Below are 17,471 nucleotides of genomic sequence, written 5' to 3'. Positions count from 1 at the left end.
TATTTGGTAGAGTATTTCTTATAGGTTATATTCTCCTCCGAATACATTAAATTCGCGGAACATTATTGTATAAATTAGTATAACTTCTATGTAAATAAATCCATCCTTCAATAATTTTCTAACAAAAAAAATGAGGAGCAAGTTTTCAAAACTTATGATAAATCCACTTTTTCTTATGTCGAGAAATTGAAACAAACGACTTTTCTCACTTAATCACTCCAGTTAATTTTAAAATAAAAAATTTGTAATAATTTATATCTATAATAATGTTTATATACTTAAGACGTTTCCTTTTTAATTAAACTTTCTTGCCGACACTATGATAATAATAAAAACACTAAATTAGCCTTAACCTCTCGCACTCAATCGTACTCAGCCTTAGTCGAATCACTGCATTGTTTTCGCGCATGCGTTAAATCCTTACAGAAAATATCTGTAGAATTAACAGATTTAGGAACCTGTAAAATCTCTAAATCGATGTTAAAGAATTACCAGAAAATTTTTTTCCGTGCAGTATCTTTGCAGCATAATTTTTTAAATGTTAATAACTTTTTCCCAGTTCAATATATTTTAAAATTTTACACACGATTTCTGTGCAGAATTTCTTAAACTTCTAAATGAAGAAAGTAGAAAAAACAACTAAACTAACTTTTAAAATACGTATCCCCCTTTATTTGTTTCTTTCAAAAATGTAGTTTATTGCCGAAAAGAGCAAACAAAATTTATTAATTTTCCCACCCCTTTCTTCCTTTCAATTTTTTTCAATACTACTAGTATAACTAAAGTGTTCCTTATTTTATTAGCTTTTCATCCTCCAAAATTTGTTTTGGGACTGCAAAGTGCGTACGAGCTACAAATTAATATATGTGTAATTATATATTATACTAGAACCACTAAATCAATAAAATTATTACTGTTTTCCTCATTTTCCAATAAGTCTTATCTTTTAATCACAAATTAAAGGAAGAAAAATAATTTAAGACCACAGGTAAACATTAGGCACAAATCGGTGAGTTGCTCTGCATTAAATATATGCATTACATATTACTATAGCTCGTACGCACTTTAATGTCCCGAAGTAGAATTTGAAGGGTGAGAAAGTTAGGAAATAAGGAACATTCTAGGGTAGTTTTAAAAAAATTGAAAGAAGGGAAAAGGGGTGGAAAATTAAAAAAAAAATTTTTGGCAAAACTACGCTTATGAAAGAAATTAATAATTTCATTTGAAAGTTTGGGAAATTCTCTACAAAAAACGTTGGTAAAATTTTAAAATCAATTGATCCTGGTAAAAGTTATTGTCATTAAAAAAATTATATTTAAAAATTTTATAATTTTAGTAAAAAACTCATTAATAACACTGTGCGACAGCCGAAAAATACTTTTTATCGGACCTACTAGAGGTTGTAGGTGACAAAAAACTAAGCAGAATGATATATTAAAAATTTCACTAACAACCCCAAAATTTTGATTTTACACCCAAAAAACCGTTTTCACGTATATTTATTACTAAAACCCTTGTAACTTTTCTATTTTTGCACCGATTTATAAGTTTTTTTTCACTTTGAACCTGAAAAGCAGGGTCTTTCAATTTATTGCAATTTTTCTATTTGCAAGATTAGTAGCAAAATTAAGTATCTGTCAGTTTTCCTTAATTTTTTATTCTTAATTGTTTTATGTAAAGTGCTTCTGAAGTTTTGACTATTTTTTTGTATTTTGGCCTTTCTAAGAATAAGTTTTTCTGTAAATATTAGTTTTATTTTCCATATAAGAAAAACGTAGCTGGCCTCAAAAATGAAATTGCAACATATTTTACAAATATACTTTCTGTTAAGAATATTTTTATTGCTAACTAAAATTCAACTTAAATTCTTAGCGTTTTATATTGTATATATATTTCTGGATGAAATCTTTCACCTTGATCATCACTTACTTGCTCAAGGTTTACGGAAAAGAAGACCAAATGGAAGTGCAAAAAATAAGTTTTTATAGATGTTGCAATTTCATTTTTGAGGCTATCTACTTTTTTCTTACATGGAAAATAAAATTAATATTTACAAAAAAACTTATTCTTAGAAAGACCAAGAAACTAAAAATGGTCAAAACTTCAGAAGCACTTTACATAAAACAATTAGGATAAAAAAATTAAGGAAAACTGACAAATACTTAAATTTGCTACTGATCTTGCAAATAGAAAAACTGCAATAAATCAGTCAATTTTTAAAGAAAACTATTCAAATAGGGCTCGTTCGACGCACAATTTAGTACGCTTGAATATTATATGAAGAAAAAAAATGTTTAAAACATAATTAATGCCGTAAACATGAGTTAAAGTTGAAAAATTGAGGAGAAACTGACAATTTCCACACTTTCTTGGAACTTTTCTCTTGTAAATATTACTTTTAACAAAAAACTTTATGTGGGTTGAAAAACCCTGCTTTTCAGCTTCAAAATGAAAAAAACTTATAAATCGGTGCAAAAATAAAAAAGTCACAAGGGTTTTAGTCATAAATATACGTGAAAACGGTTTTTCGGCTCTAAAATAAAAATTTGGGGGTGTTAGGGAAATTTTTAATATACAATTCTTCTTAGTTTTTGTTACCTACAACCTCTAGTAGGTACGATAAAAAGTTTTTTCAATTTTTTTTTGTAATACAGTGTAATGTAAGTAAATTATATTAAAGTAATATAATCATTTTAATTTAGACAATGCTTACACAGAAATCCGCCAATTAATAAAATATTATGAAAAAATGTAGACGATATCCTATATATTGTTTCAATATTAGTTTACGGGTTTATAGTTTCAAAATAGATTTGGAGAACATAACAATTAAGAAATATTCTGATAAAGTTATAAGTTTTTACAATTTAAGAAATACAAGTGTCTATAAAATAATTAAAAAAATTGAAAAAATCCATTCTTTTCGAATTATCAACCATTGAAAATAGGCCTATATTTACATAACTGAAATTTTGAAAATTCATAACTCGAAAATGTGTAAAAAAAATACATATCTCTTTTCTTACTACAGAACAAGAAAAAAATATATTTCGACGATTTTAAAGAGTCGACTGAAATCTCATGTGAAATCGACCATTATAATAGTCCAAACCATCAAAAACTTTTGCTTACCATACATATTCTTTTATCATTTGCACATTTTTGCATAAGGGAAGTATTGTTTTCCGACAAATCAGCACATTTTTCTCCATCTTCCATTGTATCGCATTTGTAACATAAAAGGTCATTTACACGTTCAGTTGCTGCATGAGTTCTATGTTCTTTAGACATAAGCTGTCCTAATTAGAAGTGAAACTTTATTATTACATCAAATCTTTAAAAAAAATTATTATTATAGTATATAAATATAATAAGAAAATTGTGTTGGAAAGGATGGTTTAATATAATAAATGTGAATTTCATACCTTTACTAAATATTACTAAACACTGACATGACAGAATAAAAATGAAAATATAGATTTGATGCTGCATATTCAGAATTGTTTAAAATAAAAATAAATATACATTTGTATTCAGTTTCCACTAATAGTAATTTTATTCTTTTCAATAACTTATTGTTTTTGATGTTTTAGAAATATTCATTTGTAATGCTTTTGATTTGCAGATGAAATCTAGAACTATAAACCTCCATGTGCAAGTTTGAAGCGCAAGCGTAGAAAGATGGTTGTGCAGGAAACTTTCGAATAATGAAAATCGATTTTTCTTGCAGTAAGGATGTACTGCCTAATATAATCTCTTAATATTACGTTAAATTCATATTTAAACTGGTTTATTAAATTTCAGGATAAATGTTTTTGAAATCTATTTGCGTAGGATAATTGGATAGATGTTAGTTTCTAATGACTTTTATATTTTAAAGTTACTTATAAATTCATTAAAAGGGCATATACATTCAAATGGAAGAAGAAATAACGATTCTTCTTGAATTTATTTAGAAAAACTTGCGAATTTATTTAATTATTCCACAAGTTTATTATAATATTCAATAACATTCAAAGAATATTTCATAATTTTTTATAATAAAATAATAATAATTATAGTAGTTTTGAAAAGTGTTAAAGTTGAAAGAGGAAGTGGGATGATAGAATTGGATGTATAATACTAAAATTTATTGTTATCACCATTATTTTTATCTTCCCTAGATTATAGAACAATGGTTTATGAAAAAACCAATGATGAGGAATAGCAGAGGTAGAAAAGACGGGGTGGTGGGGGCAAAGGAGAAAGACGTTCCTGTGTATGAATGCAATAATTGTAGGGATGAGATTCTCAGGGAGGTTGTAAAACTTACTTTGTACAGTAATTTTAAAATAAAATTATTTAAAAAATGAGCAAACTTCATTTAAATTAAAAACATTTTCTATGAAATCGTAAAATTATAAAAATTGTATATAAAAGACGCTATGCCAATATTAAAAAAACCAATTATTCAGGTAAATTTTTTAAAAAGGATTGTTAATTTTGAACTTCATTAAATCATTTTATTAATATTTAATGACATTTTCATTTACAAAGTAGTATAACATATAAGTTTTATTTCGTTTTAAAATAAAAAAATTATAAATCATTTTATTAATATTTAATGACATTTTCATTTACAAAGTAGTATAACATATAAGTTTTATTTCGTTTTAAAATAAAAAAATTATAAATCATTTTATTAATATTTAATGACATTTTCATTTACAAAGTAATATAACATATAAGTTTTATTTCGTTTTGAAATAAAAAAATTCTAAATCATTATTATATATTATTTATATGAAGAGTATAACCTTCAATTTTTAAATCATAATATTAAAATTTAAATAACTCCTGAATTTTTAAGTAAAAACACGCAATTTTTTGTTTTTATTTTTCACAATTTTTTTTAACTAACTTAAAATAAATTAAACACATCATTGGCTACCTCAGATTAAACTTTTGTTCAAAAATATTCAATACAGGCTGTGCAATATACGTTTGAATACGTCGAGTCCAGTAGACCCGCAGTGCCATTTACATTCAAACGTAAATGTAAATTGTAATTTAAATGTGATTTAAAATGAAATTATTTAGTATTTGAATAAAAAATAAAACTATAGAACATTTTATAGTTTTCCTTCATTTTCAAAAAATCTATATCCGTTAACAAAAAAAATGGCACGCATTCGACAATTAGTGTATTTAAATATTTAAATATGATGACTCCTAGGTCATCTCTCCCCAATAAAATAATATCATAATAAAGTGTAATAAGGACGGGACAAGTCCTCCCAGGTCAACTCTCCACAATAAAATAAATTTTCAAAAATGTGTAGTAAGGACGGGACAAGTCCTCCCAGGACATCTCTCCCCAAAAAAATAAAGTTTTAAAAAAGCATAATAAAGATGGAACAAATCCTCCCAGGTCATCCCTCCCCAAAAACGAAGTTTTAATAAAGCGTCGTAAAGATGGGTCGAGTCCTCTTAGGTCATCTCTCCCCAAAAAAATTAAGTTTTAAAAAAGCGTGGTAAGGACGGGACAAGTACTCTCAGGACATCTCTCTCCAACATAATTAAATTAAATAAATAGTGGTAAGGACGGGACAATTCCTCCCAGGTCATCTATCCCCAATAAAACATAGTTTTAATAAAGCGTCGTAAAGATGGAACAAGGTTAAAGATGGAAACCGCGTTATAAAAAAAAGTTTTTAATTTTATTCAGTGCTGAATGATTAGAAAATGATGATTGAAATTTATTTATTTGCGATATTTTTTCACACGCTATGAAATAAAAGGAAAAAAAGTAAAACGTTTATTCAGTAATTTTTTTTATATAATATAAGAAAATTAAAATTTTGATTGAAAAATTGGCAAAAAATTAGCAAAACAAATTTGTTTATTAGAATTTTTAGATACAAAATTGATTTCTCTTTGACTAAAATTTGAAGAACATAATTTTATTTGCTAAAAAAAATTATTTAGAGTTTTTAAACTAAATTATGTTTAGAAATTTGTATTCTTTGCTATTTGAAATAATTAAAAATTTAAGAAAATTACATTCTTATGTGTAAAACAATTTAGTAATTTTACTTTTCTATAATAAAGTCTTATATTTATAACATTTCTAGATATTTTTAAAATAAATTTTGAAAAATTGGCAAATAGAAATTTTACCTGGATTTTTCAAAATTAATCATTCTTTTATCATTGAATAATACTTTTTATTATTTCTTTTAAATTAAGCAAGGACAACAATTACAAAATGTTGGAAATCAAGTTTAATCTCAGGTTCAACCAACTGACCAGGAAACTTTAGTTCAGCTTTCTGTTAATCCAACTCCAAATCAAGATATACCTAAAGAAACCAATGATTTACTTATTAAAGTATGTGAAAACGTTTTAGCATTTTCATACATATATATATATATATTATATACTTTAACATAATTTTACATTTTTAAATTTTTATAAGATATTTTTCAAAATTTATTCTCGATGGCCGCAAATAGGCGAAATTGACAGTCTCCATTTTACATTTATTTGTTCATTTTATTATTTATTTTGTCTTTTATTGTCTTTTTTACAATTTTCAGTTTATTTATTTTAGTCTTTTTACAATTTTATTTTTTGACTTTTGTTTATTTTACTTTTTATTTTATTTATTGACTTTTTATTGTTTTCTTTTCTGGTGTGCTGTTGATTCCGCTTGACATTGATTTCCGTTTTATTTTAAAATTGGTAACGCAGGATGTCCGCAGCAATGGACGAAGCCGCTTTTGCAAAAGAGTTGGAGCGCCACCCTCGTAGGCAAAAGTCTTCACGACAGTACCGAAGGTGGATAAAAGGGCTCCCAAGAAGGGTTGACGGGTTTTTAGTAGGTCGGGGCTGGTAGTAGTCGCCAGCTTATTTTGTTTAGTGTTCTCCTTTTTTTTTACCAACCCCACATAACCTTGGCATGCGGAAGCCAAGGTATCTGTATACAGATTTCCCAATAGTCCCTAAGCTAAAAAAAAAATAAGATCAGAATGTGATGCAAAAATTGTCCCTAGCGGATGGGTTCAACGCGATTTGAACGGAATAGCGTTGAAATATTCCTGCAATATTACAAATAACAACTTCTGAAATATTCAGGAAATATTTTACAAAATGTCCAAAATTTTTTGACACATGAAATCAATAGGTATTTTCTGAAATTTTTAACACCCTTAGGATTCTAGAAAACTAAAAACTACTGCGCAGTTGTACAGGCCATAGTAACTGAGATCGACCAGTGCGCATCATTTAAGTTGAAAATTTCCTGAATATTTCAGTGAAATATTTTCTCAAGTTGACCATCAATATTTCCTCATAAGCGGACATTTTCCTGTTTGCAGCAATATCTCAAGGACTTTCCACTGAAATATTCCAAAATTTCAGTGAAATATTTCAAAAATATTTTGGAAATATTATGTGCTGTGTGGGCAGGGTTTTCTGTCAAATTTTTATATAATTCAATGAAAAGTGTTTTAGATATGATTTTTGAATAATAAAAAAACAGTGAAAAAGTATTAATTTATTATTTTAATGCATTTGAAAGGGTAATAAATAGTGAAAATTAATGTGTTTATTGTGTACTATTTGTGTGTATAGGACAACGTTTTTCGACAGCAAGTTACAGGTTACATCGGTGAACGCTAGATGGCAGCACAGTAAACAATTAATAAGACTTTGACAAGAAAAATATTTAACCCACTGAACGTCGATGATGCATCTAGACACAAATAAAAAAAAATGCTAAATACTTATTGAATATTCTTAAAAAATGTTACTAGGGGGTTTTCGGGGTCGCTAATTACAAATTTAATAACAGATTTCCAAAATTTAAAATACCAAATAAATACGGAGGAATAGTAAGGAGACCGATCTCTGCGTTTGAAAAAGTCAAAAAAACATGTACGATAAGTGCCAGGTTCAGTGCATTGTACTCAACTGGCCAAAGTAAGTGAGCATGCGCATTGGACCTTAATTTTTATTTACCACTGCGATATTGTATCTCCAAAATCATGTTTAAGTATATAAAATAAACATTAATAATAATTATTAAAATAATAACATAACACATAACCCCTTCATCACAACACGCATGGAAGACTTGAGAAATATACGTCAGCCAGATCTCACTCGCACACTTTTTGCGAGAGAAAGAGACAGCACATGGCTAATGCGCATGCTCAGGTTTTTTGATGGTTGAGTAGAATGCAGTGAAACTGGCATTTATCGTGCATGTTTTTCTGACATTTTCAGAAGCGCTACTACAGCAAGATCGTTCTCCTTACTATTCCTCCGTGCAAATAAAATATAACAAAATAGAAAAAAATTAAAACATAATCAAATTCTCCATCAGCTTGCTACTCGGGGGTTTTTGGGGTTCGCTGATTACGAATATAATAACAAATTTTGAAAATTCAAAATCTTGAAAGAAAAAAAATTAAACTTAAAACAAATTCTCTAAAAGTACGTTACTCGGGGGTTTTTTCGGTCTCTGATTACGCATATAATAACAGATTTCCAAAAATCAAAATGGCGGATCCAATATGGCGGATCAAAACAATTAAACAATAATCGAATTTGTTATTATATTCGTAATCAGCGAACCCAAAAACCCCCGAGTAACAAGTTGATGGAGAATTTGATTATGTTTTAATTTTATTCTATTCGTTATATTTTATTTGGTATTTTGAATTTTGTAAATCTGATATCAAATTTGAAAACCCCCTAGTAACATTTTTTAAGAATATTCAATAAGTCTTTAGCATTTTTTTTTATTTGTGTCTAGATGCATCATCGACGTTCAGTGGGTTAAATATTTTTCTTGTCAAAGTCTTATTAATTGTTTACTGTGCTGCCATCTAGCGTTCACCGATGTAACCAGAAACTTGTTGTCGAAAAACGTTGTCCTATACACACAAATAGTACACAATAAACACATTAATTTTCACTATTTATTACCCTTTCAAATGCTTTAAAATAATAAATTAATACTTTTTCACAGTTTTTTTTATTATTCAAAAATCATATCTAAAACAATTTTCATTGAATTATATAAAAATTTGACAGAGAACCCTGATATAACAATGTTCCATATTTTATCTTTTATTTCACTTATTTCGTTTTAAATTGATACAAATAAGGTCTTAAATTACTCATGAACACTTTTTCTACAAATACCAATAAATACTTTATTATATTTTATTGTTTAAATAACATTTTTAGTGACCGTTGTGTTCCCAACGGTGTTTCAACGCTATTCCGTTCAAATCGCGTTGAACCCATCCGCTAGGGGTAGTAAAATCCTACGAAGATCAAGGTTTTTTGTCTGAGAAAGCAAGAAGGATTATAGTTCCGGGTTACTTCCGCAAATAAGAAGCGCAGTTCATGAAAAATTATCATGGTCAGCCTCTGGACTGTTGGGTGTAAGTATTGACTTAAAATTGAAAATTGTATTGAATTTCAAAATTAAAAAATTTATTGTACATCAAGGAAATCAGGAAAACGTTATCGAAAAAGTTTTTTTCAGACAAATTTTTGAAATTGAATAAAATAAAAAATATTAAAGGAATTAAGATTTTAAACAAATTAAATTGGAATATCAATAAAATTAATTCAAAAATGTTTTTCTTTTTGTTAAAATTCTTTATCTAAAAATGTTGTCAAGAAAAATTATTTTAATGTCAGTAAAAAGAAAATGGTAAAATGGATTCTTGTGGCAACAATGATATTACATTTTATAATTATTTTAATAGAATTGAAGATGAAGAGTTGAAAAAAGTGGTTACAATTATTGAAGAATTATTTCCCACTGAGTGTGCAGCCGTATATTTTACCGAATTTCGAATGGAAAATGGAGTTCGAGTTACGGGATTTGGCAAGCTTCGCAATCGTTTCGAATATTTAAAGACGAATTTAAGAGCACAAGGCATTTTAAAATCAGCAAGATCTCAATTAACAGAACAAAACATAGCTGCTAACACTACTATAATTTCTGGTAAAAAGTGTATATTTATTAAATGTGTTTAGTCTAAACAAATAAATTTAATTTATGATTTTTTTTAGATTTTATGACAGAAAAAATTAAGTATTTGGAGATCCATTCGGACGATCCAGACACAGTGAAACTGTATTGGACAGTAACTTTTTAATTCAGGCAAAATCTATTAAAAGTTGAAAAAATAAGTGTCGATGATTATCTCGAAAAATTCAAAGCTTTACGAGAACAGTTAGGACCAGAATTGGTAAAGCTTTTAACTATTTATTTGTCTTAACCATTAAGTTAATACTGATGTATTTTATTACGCATTACTTAAACTTTTACAAATTGACATTGATTTCAATTTACTATACCCGAATAAGCAAAACATTTTTCTTGACAAGTGGCCGGTGTTAAAGAAGTACTTTTGACGCATGTAAATTCAACGAAGTTATCGCCAGCGGAGAAGAATTTTTTAAGATTGTTACCGTCTTTCTTAAATTAAAGAAATGTCTTATTACATAAGTTTTAATTTTTATTTTACTGTATGCTACTCGCAATCTAATTGCAACTGAAAATTGATACCACACCCAAAAATATTAAGCTCAACATTTATTATTTTCATTTTCTTAGATCAGAAATTTATCAAATTTCATTTACTTTTTTTATAATCCGTCTCCTGATTTTTATTAAAAATTATGTAATTTTTATTAATTATAATTTGTAATATTTTAAGTAAAAAAAAAATTAAAATTCAACAATATTTTTTTATTAAAACTGTCGCGCGAATAATATCTTGCTAAAATCTAATTTTGTTTATTTTATATAAGTGGAAATATATCATTTTTGTAAAATTTCCAGACAGTATAGCTGCAGTTATCTTCTATTTGGTGAGGAAGGTAATACCATGCACTAAAGGGAAACGAGGAAAACGAAAAAGAAATAGTAATGAATCAGACGATCCAGAAAATTTTGTCGAGAACTCAAATTTAATTGCGAATATTAGAGCATTGGATAAATTTTTTCGAGATTTTAATAATGATACTTATCGAATTTCATATATGTTGCAAGTACCAGTAGGTTTACAAAATGAATTTAAGTAATTAAATACTTTTCCTTATTTGAATTTTTTCAATATGTTTGAAACAAAAAAAATTAATTCACTCAAAATACTGTAAATTGAAATTCTATGTATATAGTAAAAGATTTTTAAATGATTCTAATTCACAAAATATTTATTTATACAATATTTCATTCTAGACTCCAATTGAAGAGGATGCAACATTAGAAAAATTGAAAGAAGTTTTCTATAAAGAAAAATTGACCGTGCAACCTCTTACTGTTGTAGTTGGGTCAATAGTAAACGTTCAACAGATCTACGTCGTTATAAATGATTTGTGGTTTAAAACAGAATCGTTTTTAAATTCTATTGATTTAACATTTAAAGCTTTTTGTGCTTTTGACTGTGCCTATCCCGAAAAGTCAAAAAACTTTTGGCAATTTTTGCAAATTGCGACTTTTGAAGTTGAAAGTCCCAGTGATAGAATTGCTATTGCAGTGAAGAGTCATATTAAGCAATTTAACTTAAGATCCTCGAATGAAGGTTAACTTTGAATATTTTATTTAAAAGTGTTATTTATTGTTTAAAATTTATTGTAATACTCTAAACAGTGGGCATGATAAAACGTTTCCCAAACTTAAATGAATGTTAAAATTATTGTTCTTTTTGCAGTTTTCTTTTCGTTAGTCACAATGTTTCAGTGTTTCATTTGTGAATTCTCTTGTCGTGGCAATAAAGGTCTAATTCTTCATGTAGAGTTGTCACACAAATCATCAAGAGAATTTTTTTGTGAAGAAAATAATTGCTGTCGAACTTACCAAAATTTTGATTCATACAAAAAACATAGACTAAACATACAAATAATATTCCTTCTTGCGAAATTAAATATAATTTGGATATTTCGAAAGAAATAGTTCCCGATGTTGCAAAACAAGTAGCTTCCGATGTTACAGATGAAGTAGTTTCTGATTATTCTCGAACTTTGATTAACGATTCCGATGAAGAATTTTTTTACTCAGATTCTGACAGTTCATCTGATGAGGAAGATGAGGATTTTTATGATTTTGATGAATCATCGGAATTAGATGATTCGATTTCAAATACACTAACACAAGAAGCAAGACTGTTTACAGCAAAATTAAGTAAATATCCTGATGTTCCTCGAACAACAACTACTGAAATAATATCAGACGTTAACTCATTTTATGGAAATAGTATTCAGGCAATTCAAAATGAAGTACGCAGAACTGCTTTTGAATCAGGTAGGGATTCTCTAAAAGTAACAGAAATTAACATCATTTTAGAAAATTTTTCATGTCCTTTTAAAAATTTTAATACCGAGAAAAAGCGTTTTTTTGATTATCGAAACAAGAAACTTTTATACTTCCGGAAAATTATAAACTTTGGGGAAAAAAATTATAGTCGAAAAGCGGGGAGAGGGGGTAAAAGGTTTGAGTTTTTCTATGACTCGCCATACTTTGTTTATTTATTATACTTAAACGAAAAAATAATTTCTGGACATGATTCCTTTAGATTTTTTCATAACCTTTGGATTGGCGTAGTCCATTTTGAAAAAAAAAATTTTTGACCAAAATTTTTGAAAATTAAAAATAAATTTCGATTTTTTTCATCTTCGGGCACGTTTTTTTAAATTTTATTTTTATTGGAAAGTTGAGATTTTTTCCCACAAAATACTTAATTTTCAAAAAACCGTTTTTTTGTTTCCGAGAAATGAAATTTTGCAAATCGCGCTGCAAGTCAACGAGAAGCAACTCTGCCTCGCGCCACCCAAATAGCACGGAAACATGCAGCAAGTTTGCAGTGCAAGGTTTGAAAGTTTGTAAGGTAAGTTTGCAGCAAACTTGTGGGAAATATTGAAATGTCCTCCCTTGGCAAGTTTGCAGCAAAAACTTTCTGCAAACATGCTAAGCAAAATTGTCGAAAAGTTTCAAGAACAATTTATAGCAAAATTGCGCTGAAAATTTTTAGAAATTTTAAAATGGAAGTTTTAGTAAAATAAATATTTAATAGTTTTATGCAAAATTAATTTGTCAATTTCTTATGAATTTAAATAATTAAATCACAGAATAGAAAAGGAGAAATAACGAAACAATTGTTTGAAAGAAATTTTTTTAAATTTATTCTCAGTGACTTTATACATTTGAAAATATTTGTTATGGAACATTTTTAAAATTGAGTACAATTTATTAGCCCCGATGTTAGTGGCTTAAAAACATTAAAAATCGAGATAAGGTAAGTAAAAATATTTATAAATTTTTTAATTAAATACAAAATAGTTATAAAATTTTGAACAATACAATTTTGCTACAAATTGTTCTTGAAACTTTTCGACAATTTTGCTTAGCATGTTTGCAGAAAGTTTTTGCTGCAAACTTGCCAAGGGAGGACATTTCAATATTTGCCACAAGTTTGCTGCAAACTTACCTTACAAACTTTCAAACCTTGCACTGCAAACTTGCAGCAAACCTGCTGCAAGTTTCCGTGCTATTTGGGCACTCTATTAAGCAATGTGCGTAAATAGTTTATGGTTAGAACGTTATATTGAACTTCTTTCTGCATTTTATAGGGTTGAGACTGCCATTAAAATAGTATAATGCCTGCATTATAGTTCTTTTTTTTAATTTTTTTAATTTTGTAATTTTTTTTAAATTTTTTTTATTTTTAAACATTTTTTATTAAATAAATTTTTTAAACATGTGTTTTTGCCAATAGCTTTTTTATCTTTTTTTTTATTTATCGATTTTTCACCCTTTACTATTTTCGTAATCGTTTGTGTTCTTTTTGATTTTGAAACTTTATTTGATTGCTTTTTGGAACTTTTTTCTTTATAACCTTTGATTTCGAAAACAGGTCATATTATATGTCTAATGAACATTTTTTCAGAAGTAATTTTCAAAATAAAGTTTCGAAATCAAAAAGAACACAAACGAATACGAAAATAGTAAAGGGTAAATAAAACGATAAATAAAAAAAATCGGACAAGTGCGAGTTACACTCGCACTGAAATCGAGGCTTCCGTACTCGAAGTGAACTTATTTGGTATAAAAACAAATATTTTAAAAATATGTGTTGTATGTTAAATAATATATGTGATACAAAAAGGAACAATTTAAAAAAAAATTTAAGAAAATTCTTCCTCCTTTGGTATGAAAACAAAAAAAAATTTTAAATATGTGTAGTATTTCAAATAATATAAGTGATACGAAGAGGAACAATTTTGTAAAATTTATGAAAATTGTTCTTTTTTGTATCACTTATATATTCTTTGAAATACAACACATATTTAAAATTTTTTTTGTTTTTATACCAAAGGAGGAACAATTTACTTAAATTTTTTTTTAAATTGTTCCTTTTTGTATCACATATATTATTTAAAATACAACACATATTTTTTAAACATTTGTTTTTATACCAAATAAGTTCGCTTCGAGTACGGAATCCTCGATTTCAGTGCGAGTGTAACTCGCACTTGTCCGATTTTATTTTATAAAAAATATTTTACTAAAAAAATATAAGAAACATAATTTTATTTCAACTCGCAATATTTTGATTGTATTTACATTTTGCGTTTAAATTGAATTTAAATCATTTAAATCACTTAAATGAGTTAAAGAAATTTATTGCTTTCTCCGCGAGGAACCCAAATTTTTATAAAATGAACATAAAGAACCTTCTATTTTTTTTAGAGTTATAACGACTGAAGAAATAAACTTAAGCAAAAAGTCCCTGTTTCCACTTTTTATCATGTTTTTTAATTTATTTCTATCATCTACACATAAAAATACGTAAAAATAGTAAATTTGAAGCCCTTTAGATAAAATTTTTTTCGTTATTGGGTGAAAATTCATGATTTTTTCTAAAATTATCAGTTTTTTCTTCACAGCTCCAGAAAAAACAACTCCAATCATCCTCGCTATATTTTTTTTGTAATCTACACGTAAAAATACGTCAAAATATATAAATTTAAATCACTTTAGATAAACTTTTTTCGATTTTTGCAGAAAAATACATTTTTTTCTTAAATTTATCATTTTTCTTCAAAAATTTGATGAAAGTAAATCATCAACTCTAATAGTGACCGCTTTTTTTCCCTGTATTTTTCCCGTAAAAATACATTTGTATACTAAATATGAACTTTCTGGGTTGAATATTGTGTGCGCTAGCCCGGGCAGAAAAGTAGGAGGTTTACCGATGTCTACGACCGGTGTGTCACCGGTCCGGTCGTAAAGTCGGATATATACCGGTACCGGAAAAATAGTGCCGGGCCGGATGATAAATGACAATTGGCAAAGTACCGGGCTGCCGGTAAATGTGGACATGTACCGGTGACAATAACTGGTACCGGGCCGGTAGTGGAAAAACCACCGACCAGACACAGGCCCGGTACCGACATTGTAGTCCGTTTTTACACGACCAAAGTATTTATGCCGGCAGTAACATTAGTACCGGCCCGGCTCCGGCCTGGTACGACATTGTAGTCCGCTTTTACACCACCAAAGTATTTATGCCGGCAGTAACATTAGTACCGGCCCGGCGTCGGCCCGGTACCGACATCAGTGTCCGCAATTTTAGCTACTAAGTATTTATGCCGGCAGCAATATTAGTACCGGCCCGGTACCGACATTGTAGTCCGCTTTTACACCACTAACGTATTTATGCCGGCAGTAACATTAGTACCGGCTCGGCGTCGGTCCGGTACCGACATCAGAGTCCGCAGTTTTAGCTTCTAAGTATTTATGCCGTCAGCAATATTAGTACCGGCCCGGCCCGGTACCGACATTGTAGTCCGCTTTTACACCACAAACGTATTTGGGCATATCTCTAGAACTTTTAAACTTTGAGATATTAGAAAAATTAATTTTTTTTTCAGGGCACATTCGTGAAACAAATTTTATTGTCTTCAGTATTGATCAAATACTATAAAAAAATTTGCGTAACTCATTTTTACACATTGTTACGCATCACAGTGGGCCTTATTGCAAAAAACCTGCCAATATGGCGGACGACTTTTAAAAAAATTGATCGAATTTGTCTGAAATTTGTTTCTCGGGGTTTTTTTGGGTCGCTACCACCTTTAAAATAATTTAATGCTACAGTTTCGAAAATTTTATGATCTATTGCTTATTAAGTCATAAGTAAATGTAGTTTATAACAATTTTTGAATTTTTTAAAAAATTTTGTTTGCAATTTTGGATCCACCATTTTGAATTTTGAAAAATTAAGTTCAGATTCGTAATCAGCGACCCCATAAACCCCCGAGTAACAAAAATTAGGCCAATGGGATCAATTTTGTAAAAAGTCATCCGCCATATTGAATCCGCCATTATGAATTTTGTAAAACTAAGTTCAGATTCGTAGTCAGCGACGCAAAAAACCCCAGAGCAACAAATTTCAGGCCAATTGGATCAATTTTTTTAAAAGTCATCCGCCATATTGGATCCGCCATTTTGAATTCTGAAAAACAAAGTTCAGATTCATAATCAGCGACCCCAAAAACCCCCGAGTAACAAATTTGAGGCCAATGGGATCACTTTTTTAAAAAGTCGTCCGCCATATTGGATTCGCCATTTTGAATTTTGGAAAATTTAAAATTCAGATTAGTAGTCGCAGCGACCCCAAAAACCTTCGAGTGAGAAATATCAGCCAGATTTAAACACATCTATTAGTTAATACTTACTTTTCTTCACAAACTATGCGTCGTACAGTTTAGGTTTATATTCATTATTAATTATACAGTTTTAATGAAGTGTGCAAAGGTTAACTATTTTTCTGTATACTTTTATAATGCATGAGAAGAGATTACAATGAGTTGGGAGCATTTAGAAGCAAAATTCAACGTGTGCTTTTCAAATATGTGGTTTTTTGATTTAAGTTACGTTTTAAAATTTAATGTTTGAAGTCATTGCATTCTTTGTGTAAAGGAGGCACACATTCCTGTATGGGTTCAAATTACTTCTTATTAGGTAGATAATATAATCCCGTTGTGCCGTTACTCAAAAACCTTCGTTAAAAAAGTTACATCAGTTTAACTGCTAACTTGTAGAAATTTTGAAAAAGTTGTCTCGCAAGTTTGAAGCTACATAGTTTTTATTCAATTTGAGGCACATCATTGTTTTATGGATTTTTTAGTTCTTTACACTCCCACCTACTTCTATTGCAAGCCACAAGACACACAATCTTTCGTTAAAAAAGTTACTGTCTATAAACTAAAAAAAACAGTCAATATCACACACTAGAAACTGTCGATTTCACCACTTTAACTTACGTTCGTCATTTCCTACATAATTAAAAAAATTATATAACGCATGATACATTTAAAAAGCCCTATAATTGGTCAAATTATGGTATTGAAAAATTATTACAAAAATTTTTAAGGTATCATAATGAGCGATAACATAA

The 17,471-nt window shown here is 28.4% G+C and overlaps 2 protein-coding genes across 2 annotated transcripts in view; one reads left to right on the top strand and one right to left on the bottom strand.

The window, feature by feature from the left end:
• The window catches only part of LOC127287220 (uncharacterized), a 56,777-nt gene extending 53,518 nt beyond the window's left edge, over positions 1 to 3,259 (bottom strand). The window contains exon 1 of the mRNA XM_051314044.1: positions 3,133 to 3,259. The gene's annotated coding sequence lies outside the window, so the exon portion shown is untranslated. The remainder of the gene's footprint in view (positions 1 to 3,132) is intronic.
• Positions 3,260 to 9,184: 5,925 nt separating this feature from the next.
• Positions 9,185 to 10,492, top strand: LOC127287203 (uncharacterized). The gene is made up of 3 exons (XM_051314022.1): positions 9,185 to 9,437; positions 9,768 to 10,009; positions 10,078 to 10,492. The coding sequence occupies exons 1-3, from the start codon at positions 9,400 to 9,402 to the stop codon at positions 10,161 to 10,163; spliced, it is 366 nt and encodes a 121-aa protein (XP_051169979.1). The 5' UTR covers positions 9,185 to 9,399; the 3' UTR covers positions 10,164 to 10,492.
• Positions 10,493 to 17,471: the final 6,979 nt, after the last annotated feature.

The sequence above is a fragment of the Leptopilina boulardi genome, unplaced genomic scaffold (genome assembly GCF_019393585.1).
Source record: "Leptopilina boulardi isolate dan_hultmark-lab unplaced genomic scaffold, ZJU_Lbou_2.1 LbouV2_122, whole genome shotgun sequence".
Classification (NCBI taxonomy): domain Eukaryota; kingdom Metazoa; phylum Arthropoda; class Insecta; order Hymenoptera; family Figitidae; genus Leptopilina; species Leptopilina boulardi.
The sequence above is the reverse complement of the archived record's forward strand: the minus strand, read 5'-3'. Positions and strand labels throughout refer to the sequence as shown.

Excerpts from the sequence above, each read along its gene's own strand:
- LOC127287203 (XM_051314022.1), top strand. The coding sequence starts at position 9,400 with ATGAAAAATTATCATGGTCAGCCTCTGGACTGTTGGGT. Across the intron at positions 9,438-9,767 it reads CAGCCTCTGGACTGTTGGGT|AATTGAAGATGAAGAGTTGA; the intron begins GTAAGTATTGAC and ends TTATTTTAATAG. Across the intron at positions 10,010-10,077 it reads TAACACTACTATAATTTCTG|ATTTTATGACAGAAAAAATT; the intron begins GTAAAAAGTGTA and ends GATTTTTTTTAG.